At 37.1% G+C, this 12,758-nt stretch overlaps 1 protein-coding gene across 2 annotated transcripts in view; it reads right to left on the reverse strand.

The window, feature by feature from the left end:
- dkk3 (dickkopf WNT signaling pathway inhibitor 3) overlaps positions 1-12,758 on the reverse strand; it is a 39,440-nt gene that overhangs the window by 2,171 nt on the left and 24,511 nt on the right. For both annotated transcript variants that reach the window (XM_003224184.4, XM_008115938.3), the window contains exons 5-7: positions 2,722-2,814; positions 1,798-1,942; positions 413-569 (exon numbers count right to left, since the gene is read on the reverse strand). In XM_003224184.4, coding sequence (XP_003224232.1) covers positions 413-569; positions 1,798-1,942; positions 2,722-2,814 — 395 coding nt within the window. The remainder of the gene's footprint in view (positions 1-412; positions 570-1,797; positions 1,943-2,721; positions 2,815-12,758) is intronic.

The following is a 12,758-nucleotide window of genomic DNA, read 5'->3' on the forward strand; positions in this document are numbered from 1 at the left end:
GAAATGAAGAGGTATTCAAATGTAAAAAAGAAACAATTATAATAGAAGTAAATTAAAAGAAGCAAGATCATCTTGTATTCAGAAGGAATTAAGAGTTCAAGAGGAAAAGAGAAGCTGTAGCAACTGTGGTGAAATTAGCCCTTGGTCATATAGAAGTCTTGAGGCACAGTTGTAGTACCATGATCGCCACCTTTAACTGCTATGACAGCATCCTATTGACTACATGGTTTAGGAAGCAATATTTAGAATTCTCAGTCAGACTGAGACTCATCGAACTACAAATCCCAGGTTTCCATTGGATGCTATCATGCCAGTTAAAATTGAATCATAGTGCTAAAATTGCACAATGTCAAAGGATCACTAAGATCTGGTAAGACAATTTAGACTTGTGATGCTTATTCCTAAGTTTTACCTCTGAATCTGACAGATGAATCCATGGGAACACGGACAACGATCAAGGGCTCCAGCCGGCTCTAGCTCCCATGTAATAAGGTTAAGAAGCATGTTTGAAGGGTCATAGCAAGGCTCTCTCTCTCCAGCTAGTGGAGTGCACACAGGGAACAGAAGATCTGCGGGCAAACATGAATGAGCCCAATTATCCTTTTGATCTTGTGCATTTAAAAGGTAGGATACATGGGGATGACATTTAGACATATAATACTTTAACTCTTTAAGCCAGTGGTTCTCAACCTGTGGGTCCCCAGATGTTTTGGCCTTCCACTCCCAGAAATACTAACAGCTTATAAACTGGATGGGATTTCTGGAAGTTGTAAGCCAAAACACATGGGGATCCACAGGTTGAGAACCACTGCTTTAACTTAAAACTATTTTTAAGCTAATGGCTGTCCTTTTCTAAACTAAGATCTAACTACAACTTTTAATAAGATCCCAATATTCACTTTGGCTGCAAAAATAGAATATATCACTAGCAGCACATAGGTTCAAACTCATACCAGAAATCTGAACACAAATGTAATTTGTCTCATGTGCACTTCCCAGTGTCCTTCATTTTGCTTTGGATTTTGATGCTACCTTCCCTTCAAGGAATCACCAAACTGGGAGGCACCCAAAATTTAAGCAGGACAGCAACAGGAGAAGATTGCTGGAGGTTCACCATTCTACAAGTTCAACATTCCTGCAGTATTTCCTGGAGGAGGAGGAAGTAAGATGTCTATGAGGATTTACAGAAAACTATGAGGGACATAGTCATCAACTATTCTGTGTCAGGTATTTCTTTTCACAATAATAGTTTTATTCCCATTTTACAAAAGGCTAAGAGAGTAAGAGACAGTGGGAGCTCCTAACTCCAACCCATCATATTTCAATAGTTTGTATAGGAAATAACTTTCACTGGCTTTTTTTTCATTTAAAGGAATGTCTGAAACAATTTAATTCTCTTCAACACTGAGCTGCCCTCTGGACACAAGACATGGTGAGACATGTCATAGCATTTCAAGTAGCACAACTTCCTATGTTGACAGTCTTCCAAGTGCAAAGTAGTTTCTGTTTACAAAAACTGGTTTTCACAGATGAAATTTTAAAAGAAATACCAAGAGGTAAAATATACTCTTTTTTTGACAATCTGATGCCTGGATGTTGAGGACAATGCTTTCTCATTTTATCTCATGTGCAATCTCATGTATATTCAGTGGCCACTTTAATATTAATTAGTAATATTTACACAACTTAGCTGACACAGTTAAAATAGGAGCTGATACTTTGATGTAGTGACTTAGGGGGAGCCTCTCATGCATAGAAAGGAATAATAACAACAGAAAGTATGATAATGTGACCAACCTTTTGAAAATGCACAACACATTCCAGGATTGCAGTCATGCTGGTTTTCACAAATGGTTCCATTTTCTCCTCTGGAGGCAGTTTTCATGCATTCTCCCCAGACACAGAGTTGGTGACCACAACACTCCACATCTCGTGAACAACGCTTGGGGAAAAGGGAGGAAAATAAATATACATATCAATAACTAAAGATTAAACCTCAGTGGACAGTGATAAATCATCAAGACAATCATGAGAAGCCAGTTGAAGACAAATTATGATTACAGTAAGGAACCTTTACAGAGCTGCATTAAGCAAACCTGTTTAATCACTAGAGAAATAAGCTGCTCAGAATTCTCGAAGGTGTCCTTGTTAGCCTCTTGCAACAAGGACATCTTGTAATGTTTTTAAGATCGTAAATGTTATGTACGTACAAGATTTTGTGTAGTATCTGTCTAAGAAGGAGAAGAAAGCATTTAATACTATGAGACCAATTAGAATGGCCAATTATCAAATTATTGGGAAAATATACCTTAGTAAGAACCCTGGTCTTGTTCCAGTTAGATTTAATGACTTCACAGAAATCCAGAATAAATTTGAAAGATCAAAGACTCTATCTAGGAAATATAAAGTATCATGTAGTTATATAAAAAAAGTTTGGATTCATGCCAGTGGGTATTAATCCCTCTAATGTCACAGGCCAGAGGTTCATTTAATAAATCAAATATTGAAGGGGAATAAAGGAAACATTAGTATCCCATTCTCCTTGAAGTTTATGGAATGATACATAAGATTAATTGCATATGGACCCTGAAAATGGAAAAATGCTTCTAGTATTCTCCAAGCATCATGCAAGAAATGAAATACAGTGTCTAATCCACTAACTAATTTCAGCCCACCTCATCAACAACATGCGAGAACCTTTTGGAAGAATGAAAAACTCACTTTGTGCTCAATTTTGCAATCACGACACTTGTATTCTAAACCTGAGAATTCACAGTATTTTCCATTTACACAGTCTTCATCAATAATGCATTCCTAGAAGAAGAAGAATAAAATATATGATTGTTATGAAACCTTTCCATACAACTAAATTCAGGTTTCCTTGGAACAATTTTTACTTTCTTTCTCTTTTTACTAAGCTTTCTTATCAGCAAAGGCAATATCAGGGTGGCATCAGAAAGTTAAAAGAACAATAGAATAGGAAAAGGTAAGCAAGCAGTGATAATCTAAAACCAATTTATATTCTGCATTTTGTCTGATTTTTAAAAGTCTCCTTAATCTCCTTTGTATGGAGTACAGCTTAGCATTTTCTGCAGAGTCCACTGTAAACACTGCTTGTTGTTGATAACAGATCTGTGTAAACGGGTGGCATTCAGAAACCTTTTACTTTTGCCAAATTTTTTGCAACCCCAATATTGAGTTAAGGGGACCCCATTTGTGGTTGGGAGCCTCAGTTTAAGAAGGATTTTAGAAAACTGCCTTATTATATACAGTACTAGCCTGATACTGTTAAACCAGACTGACAATGGCTCTCTATAGTGTTTCAGGCATCATTCCTTCCTAATCCATCTGGAGAGCTCTGATATTTTCTGGTGGCATCTTATCCAAAACCTGGTTTAGCATCTGAGATCTGGTAAGATCAGGTGTGTTGAGGATGGTGTGGTAAAGATTATGCAATCAGCTTGTATTTTCCTACTCCAGGTAGTTGTCTGTCAAATGTAAAGCCCTGCTGCATGTACAAAATTCCCCACTGCAGAAGAAGGCAGAACACCAACCCAGAACTATTAGATTGTACTCCTTTGTGCATTTGCCAAGAAAGGAAAGGTTTTCAATGGGGCATAAATATCCAATGCCATTTAGAAATTACAAACAGGTGGTTATGCCAAATATGTACTCTACTGATAGAAAGTTATAGCTTGATTTCCTTAACAAAACTATTTGGTAACTAATGTAATAAAGAAAACCCAGTTTGCCTCCAAACAGAAGTTAAAAATAGAAAGAAAAAGCAAAGCTATATCCATTACCTATGAATTGTGTGTGGCAATATTCTTCCCCAAATAAGGGCTCTCAATATGAACTTGCAAATGAACATTACATTCAAAATTATCTCACATTTTAGGGAACCAATATTTTAATTAGTGATACTGAGTTTTAGAAAGTTTTATAGTAACAATACTGATTAGAAATGCCATTCTACCAAGTGAGTGGCTACACCCAAGACAGCAAACATACATATCTTTTTCTTTTTGCAAGCATTTATAATAATGTGGTTCACAATGACAAGACAAAGGTTTAACAAAAGAAAACAAACCAAACAAAAAAAACAAAAAACAAAAAACAAAGTGAATACATTCCCCCAGAAAACCGCATTGGCCAATCTCACAAGAAAGGTAGAAGAAAGAAAAAAAAAACAAGAGAAAAATAGACAAAAATACAATAACTTACATAACCAAAACACACATCTGTTAAAATCGACTTCCATCTATTATATGGTGTTCCTTATATTGTTTCTTTGGTACTACTAATACCATTCTATCTCCTATCCTGGTTCTGCGTCTTTTCTTCATCCTTTATTCTGAGACAGTATTGTTGCCCCTCATACTCATCTAAAAATTCTTTGTATTATTAAAGATTACAACACATTTATTAAATTATAACTTTACATTTTTCATTTTTTAAATAATTTTTTATCGGTTCCCAATCTGTCTGTTTTTTTGGTTTACCCTGAGTGTTTGATAATAGATACGTTAATTTATCCATCTTCATAATTTCCAGGATTTTATTAAACCAGCTATTTATATCCGGTCTGTTTTTCGTCCTCCATTCTTTTGCGTAGGTTATTCTCGTGGCCATTGTTAAATAATTAAATAAATTTTCTTTGTTCCTTTCTTTTACGTCCAGCATCCCTAATAAGAAGAACTTCGGGTCTAGGCTGATCTTAATTGATAAAATCTTTTGTATTCTTTGATGTATTTCTTTCCAGAACTCTTTGGCTCTCCCACAGGTCCACCAGCAGTGATAATATGTGCCTTCATGCTCCCCGCATTTCCAACATTTGTTGGAGGTTTTTTTGTAAATTTTGGAGAGTTTTTGTGGGGTTAAGTACCATCTATGGAAAGTTTTAATCCAATTTTCTTTAAGATCTGATGAATATGTATATTTTAATCTTTGATTCCAGCATTTCTCCCATTCTTTTATTCTAATTGGCTTCCCTGTGTTTTTTGCCCATTTGACCATGCATTCTTTAATGAAATCCTGTTCCGTTGCCCACTCTAACAGTTTTTTTTATAAATTTTAGTTATAATTTTGGATTCTGATTGCATTATTTTGTCCCAAAAGGTCTCTTTGTCTTCAAATCCTATTTTCTTGTCTTTATTTAAATGATCTTTTATCTGAATATATTGGAACCATCCTATATTTTTAAATTCCTGATTTATCTTTTCCTGTGTTTTAAGCAAACATACATATCTTGATTTTATTAAGTGTATAACAGTTTTTTCCATAGAGAACTGCAAGCTTATCGAGGAAAAATGGGCAAAATGAGAGGTTATAGCACATTTTCCCCATTTCTTCAGTGGGGGGAAACCCTATGCCAATAAGGTCTCATGCTGTGTGTGGGCCTGCAGCATACTCTTTGCAACTTTATTTCTTGTCCTTGGAGATATAGACAGTTACTATTATTGAGGCATGCTTGCGTTTCTGTGGTTTTTCTGGGTCTGCTAGTATGAGCAATATCAGTTTGGTTCCCAAGTGATTTTGAGGCCGCCACTGTTTTAGCTGTATTCCATATGCTCTCATTCTATAGCCAAGTTTCATGCTGTCAGTCTTTCCAGTAATCGCTTTAGCACAGAAGTGGGACTGTCAGTTTAGTCATAAGCCTCCTGTTGCTAGCTTTCCACTCATCTAACTTAACTTCTATGTATCAATCAAAACTTTATTTATATCCTGCCCCATCTCCCTGTGGGAACTCAGGGTGACTCGCAGATATTAAAAGGCAAATATTCAATACCTTGTACTATAGTAAATAAGTATTACAATTTAAATAAAATACAATTTAAATTGTATAAAGCAAATAGTTATAAAAGTAATAACAACCATCCTATAAAACACATTAAAACAACATCAGTAAAGGTGAAATTTAAAAACCGTTTTTATAAACCATTCCACATTTCCTAAGGAATCACTGGCTGTTTCCTGCTCTTCGTTGCTAAAGATCTTTCTCCCTATCCTTTGTTTTCTTTTTAAGTCACTCTTCCTTGGAAGTATGCTTTTCTTCATGTTGGAGTTAGGAGCACTATTAATGTGAGACTTTTGGCATTTCACAAGTCTTCCTAGACTGGGCTCTATAGAGAAGGCTCTCACTTGCAAAGGCAGCCATGAAAAGTATCTTAGTACAGATCAGAAAGGGGTAATGGCTTGGAAGCTGAAAACCAATTCCTGCAAACTCCTCTCCATGGACCACAGCCACTAGAGAGCACACCAAGATAACTTCCTCTTTCATCCATATCCTAGTCACTGTGGATGAGATAAGGATGAAGAACTTATTTGGAGTAGTGGACTTTTCCTGTTTGTTGTTATTATACTTCTTTTTGTGTGCCCTCATCATTTTCAGTTTATGGCAACAGAGATTATTATATTCTGTTTAAAAAAGAACACCTAGTACGGAATACCACTTTTTTCTAGGGGAAAACTGTTGTATATAAAAAGGTGTTACTAGTCCCTTTGCTCTGAGGCTGAAGGAGGGAGACATCTTGTGGCAGATGTCAGTTCTTTCTCATGAAGGACAAGGAAATTTTGGAACATTTTTTTGCTGCCTCAAAGCAGCAATGACCATGTTTCTTGATGGCTGCTTCCAGGATACGTCATTCTCTCTTATGAGAGGGTAGGTTGACCCCTCATACAGTGGTTCTCAACCTGGGGTCCCTGGATGTTTCTGACCTACAACTCCCAGATATCCTAACAGTTTACCAGCTGTTAGGATTGCTGGGAGTTGAAGGCCAAAAACACCTGGGGACCCCAGGTTGAGAACCACTGTATTAGGCAAAGACGTTCCCATCAATTCAGGCCTTTGAGTGTTAATTGGCCACAGGTCTTTTGATTTAATTTTTATCATCGTTATGGTACTGCAACTGTCTTTTCAACTGTTTTAAATTAGTGTTTCAATGTAACTGTTTATTCAATTGCTTTTTAAGTATGGTATTATCTATCTGGTAAGTGCATTTGATTGAATACATATGTTAGTTTATCTTGTGTGCTTCTGGGAGAAAGACAAGATATAAACAAAAAATAAAATTGAAATTAAATGAGGCATTTGTCCCATCTGTGGACATAGTAGTGATTCATTCCACATCTGCAGCCACCCCTTTGCTATGCTTTCTCGCTCTTAGGAATCCTGTAGCTAACTCACTGCAACTGTATTTATGAAGGACATGGAATTTTGTTGTGCCCTCCATTCCCTGCAATTTAAGGTTTAAAAATGCATCCATCATGTAAAATAGAATTGATTTGATTACCCAGTTTTTTGAAACTCAAGCCATTCTGACCTGGGGAGGGGGGTTAACAGGAGTGAATTAATCCAAGGGTGGACAACTTGCAGTCAAGGATGAGAAATGATAGAAGCTGCTGCTAAATACCCTGAGTTGGGATGTGGGCTGTCCATATGCCAAATCCCCCAAACCACTTGGCCCAATCTCTCTCTCACACACCTTGACCTGCTTCACAGGGGTGATAAGAAGATAAAGGAGCGGAGCCTTGAACATATAAACTCAACTAATGAAAAAAGAAAGCACCTAGATGGCCACACATTTCCCACCTTCAGTTTAAATCATGACTTTGTTAATTTTCTTAAACTCTAGCTAACCTAATCTGTCACTACTCGAATATCCATGGACCTAAAACCTCTCTCAGTGATTGCAGGGTTTTGCTTGACATCTACATAGTCTGGTATTCAGCACAGATGAATGAGTTCAGTTTCAGTATCGGCCAAATATGAGACACACAAAGTAAGGATGGAAACACAAAACAGCTTGTAGTACAGAAGGTCACCGAGGTGATGCTGTGAGGAGAGGAAGAGAAAGAGAAGGGGGGGAGGGGGGGAGAGGGGGCAGTTTCCTCCTCTTAACTCTGATTTTCTAGGATCAAATCCAGCTCTGCATTCTCAGGCTTGTTTTCAACTTTCTCTTCACCTGCTAAAAATACAACTTGCTTTTGGAAGTGAATGTCTTTAGGGATGAGACTAAATAACCTTTTTAGCAAGGTTCCTTTTTGCAACAGAAGTGCTCAGATCATCTTCATGGTCCTTTGTGGATATTCTCTATCCAAAGGGTGGAAAGGTGGGTGAGTGGCTGCTAGAAAGGAAGCACTTTTGAGGTGGTGCTCCTTCACCTCCTCATCTGTAAACAATCCCTCCCCAGAAGACATGTTTGTGCTGAAAAGTCCCACAAAAAGGACTTTTCAGCACCAGTTGAAAACCTTTTCAATCTTTCTGTTTTTTAAAAAAGTGTTTCAATTGTGTGTTGGTCCTTTTAAACAGATCCTTACACTATTGTTGCTTTTTGTTGTGCATCATACTTTTTCAACTATTTTTTAAAAAATCTATGTTTTATTACATTTTGCATTTTATGAATTTCATCTTTATCTTGGGAACCAGCCAGAGCATTTCAACTATTGTACTGTGCAGAAATGCAGTTAAAAAACAAAAAAATCTGTTGTGCAGCACTAATTACACTAATAGTGAATTGCATTCTCTTGAAGAAATGTTTGGCTAGCCCCGTACTGCAATTTATTGTGCATTTGGAACTGACATCTGTCTCATGCCTAAGGCTTCAGGGAAGATTCAATTTCAAACATTTCAAAAAGTTAGAAGTCAGCACACTGAAGGATTAATGTCTTAGAAATATTACAAAGAACCTCATCAGGCACATTTTAGCTAAAATACGTTCCAAGTGCTTTTGCAGACGGTAAGAATTGCTGACTGAGCCAGAAAAGGGCATAAGATACCATTTATCCTGCTGTAATTATATAGATAGTAGTGTTATATCCAGAAGAATATAACTGCAATACTAGAAAGTTCTCCTTCATATTCAATCATGCAGAAATGATAACCTACTGACAAAGAGCACAGTATGTTGCATAATGAGGAATTTAATTAGTTAGACTTGACAAAACTCTACATTTCAGGAAATCATTCTATTACAGTAACACCATTCATTTCTGAATTATCATTGGAAGAAATGAAGAAATGAAATTCAGGTGACTTTATAATAATGCCCAATGACTATATATGATGTTACTGACCTGCTTTGCATCACCAGAAGATTATTTTGATGTTCTGCAAGGCACTGGTATATTTTCAAGAACAAAGGTACAACTCACCTAATCAAAGATATTGGCTAAGTATGTGCTTACATACTTAGGGGTATGGGCTTGCAGCTGGACATTGTCAGGTTACTATTGAGCAGTCAGGGTAAAGCATTATACAAGAAAGTACTACATATCTTCCCACACAATACCCCCAAAAGTACTTACATTAGAATAGTGTGTGTGTCACACCAGCCTATCACCAACAAGGTTCTGATTAATAATGTTCTCTTTTTTTTTTTTTTAATGTTTTCTCCTGTCTCAGACTTTTGGTATCTAACAGGGTTAGACAAATGGTATCTCCCCCGCTCCATCACCAAATGTTACATTCAGAAAATCCTGAAGATATCTTACCGAAAGGTTTCTGTACTAATTACAGGTCAAAGTTGACTAAGCGTCATATACATGCAAGTTTAAGTAGCTTGGGAATCCATTTACAATTCCCAAACTATTTTTAAAATAAGTGATGCAAGTTTTTTATGCACTTGCAACTGTTTAATTAGATCAGTGGTTCTTAACCTGTGGGCTGCGTGAACAAAAATCTGGTCTGCAAACCTCCTTCCTCTTTATTTTATGGCGACTACTGGATGGCATATGTTCTGTATCAGAAACTAGAGCTGATGTGCCTTATCCAATGCAATTTTCTGAATCAGCAACCCAAATAACCAAACCAAGGTTGACCAAAAAACTGATTCATAACCCTTTTGGTCCTAATGTTGGATAGTGGTCCGTAGTCAAAAAAAGGTTGGTAGACAGCCAAGTTACTTTGGTCCAGGATATAGAACATTGCTCAAAGCATTCCTCCCCATCCAGCAATAAAAGAACAACTGTAACATATTTTACATTTTTCTGTCATTTTATACAATAGCATGGGGGTTATGTGTACACTGCATCTTTTAAAAATGTGAACCACAGTTGAAATAAGAGAAATGAAAGGGCTGCAAGAGCAGCTTCAAACATCCCAATTTTATACTTTATAATATTTGATGCAAAAACCCATGACTTACACTGCTATAATCCCTGCAACCCCCCCCCCCCTCCCACACACACACACACACCATGGTTCTAATATGGAATGGCTTTAAAGTCTGGTTTACATTTTCTTCTACTGTTACAAACGGCATCAGAACTTTTCATGATGCATCACTGAAGGAAACCTTTGTTTAAAAACAGAAGTCTCTCTGTGTTATTGAGCATCAGTGGAAACATTGCACAAAATGTCATTTAATTCAAAACACCTTTTTTGAATATTAAAACAACCTGCGAATATATCATTTATAGTTATAGAAATGCAGAAAATAAAAACGAATAAAACAATGTGAGTTAGGAGAATCAGTATTCTGCTCCATTAAACTTCTCAATTTAAAAGAAAATTCAGACAATTATGGGGTAGAAAGAGGAAAGTCTCAAACCACAGGGCTTGGGGTGCCCTTCCTAGAAATGTCAGATTGGCACCCTTCTTGTTATCCTTCCAAAACTTGTTTTGTTTTTGTTTTTGTGCATGTTTTTGGTTCAGCAAGTCTTTTGAAGACTAACTGTTCAGGGCAGGAAGGTCTTTCTAAATTGTTGCTTATATTTACTGTTTTTCTTTTGAATGGTCATGCCTTTAACAGTTTTAATTGTATGGATCATTTAATCATGTTTTGAATTTTCCATCATGTGTATCAAATTAAATTTTTATTTAAAGTCAGTGACCAGTATAGACCATTATGTCTACTTTTTGCTGTACTTTAACTCTTGTAAGCTACCTTGTGATCACATGGGGAAAATATGTACTATGCCATTAGTCCCTCCTCCTCCTCCTCCTCCTCCTCCTCCTCCTCCGTCTTTGTTGCCCATTAGATGCTCACCAAAATTATAACAAGAGGAAGATATTTTCATACATCTCCAGTTTCACCCTCATCTTGCATAGAAGATAGTATTTTATCTGTTTGAAAAATTCCACTGATGTATTATCCCTGAACTCAGCCACATAAATCACTGTTCACAAGACCAAGCCAGCCAAGATGTGCTGGTTCCACAAGCTTGTCCAGAGATGGAAGGGTGAGGTTATGGATGCATGCTGTGGAGCCAGATGAGGAGCTCAAGCTGTATTTTGCAAATACACGATAGAAGGCACAGAAATTACAGAGCTAAATGAAAATACCGAAAGTCAAACTTTCTCTTGTACTTGGATTACAGATCATTCCAGAGCTGGATTCTTGTATTAGGTTTTTAAACCTACATTTCTCCTATATGGCACTCCATATGTTAAAACAATTTATGGAAATGTGAGATATAAAAAGCATTATATTCACTCCTCTAACACATTATTTTAGAATAGTAAAAAGCACATTTAAACTCCTATACATTAAAAACCAGCATACCCATTGCACTACAGCAAGTAGTTGAAATCTGATGGCCTGCTTAAATAAAAAGGTATTTGCCTAATGGTGAAGAGAAGGCAGGGAAGGGGCCAAACAAGCTTCCTTTGGAAGAGTTCCATAGCCTGGACATAACCATCGAGAAAACTTTTTTCATGACTTACCAGCCTTAAATGTGATTGTGGTGGGACAAAGAGAAAGGCCTCCCTCAAATGGAGAACATGGTCTTTAAAAAATAAGCTGTATAAAGCTTTATAGGTAACTACTAGCTGTGCCCGGCCACGCGTTGCTGTGGTGAAGAATGGTGGTATGGGAAATAAAGTATTGAGGTATTGCTGGTAGTTAAGGTAAAGGGTCAAGGTTTTCCCCTGACGTTAAGTCCAGTCATGTCTGACTCTGGGGGTTGGTGCTCATCTCCATTTCTAAGCCGAAGAGCCAGCGTAGTCTGTAGACTCCTCCAAGGTCATGTGGGATTATTGCATGGAGCGGCGTTACCTTCCCACCGGAGCAGTACCTATTGATGCACTCACATTTACATGTTTTTGAACTTCTGGGTTGGCAGAAGCTGGGGCTAACAGTGGGGGCTCTCTCCGCTCCCCCAATTCAAACCTGCGGCCTTTCGGTCCAGAAGTTCAGCAGCTCAGCGCTTTAACATGCTGTGCCATCAGGGGATATTATTTCCTAAAGGTTGTGAATATACAATATTTCTGATTGTTTTGGTTTTTTAGTCTGTTGGAGGCAAGTATGAATGCTGCAATTGGGAAAAATGATTAGGATGTAATGGCCTTGCAGATTTAAAGCCTGGCTGTTTCCTCTCTGAGTGATTTTTTTGTTGGGAGGTGTTAGCTGGCCCTGATTGTTTCCTGTCTGGAATTACCTTGTTTTTAGAGTGGTGTTGTTTGCAATATTTTATGTGCTTCTACTGTCTGTGGCCCTGAGAAAACAGAGGATTGGCCAGACTTTGATGATAGGAATCCTTTGTTGGGAGGTGTTAGCTGGCCCTGATTGTTTTCTGTGTGGAATTCCCCTATTTTCAGAGTGTTGTTCTTTATTTAGTGTTCTGATTTTAGAGATTGTATTGTTCTGTTTTATTATACCACATTAATTTTTATATATTCTGATTTTAGTGTTTTTTAATACTTGGAGCCAGATTGTATTCATTTTCACGGTTGACCGCAACACAATAATAATAATAATAATAATAATAATAATAATGATAGTAATAATAATGACTTTGGTAATACACAGTGCTTCACT

Source organism: Anolis carolinensis, chromosome 1 (genome assembly GCF_035594765.1).
Source record: "Anolis carolinensis isolate JA03-04 chromosome 1, rAnoCar3.1.pri, whole genome shotgun sequence".
NCBI lineage: Eukaryota > Metazoa > Chordata > Lepidosauria > Squamata > Dactyloidae > Anolis > Anolis carolinensis.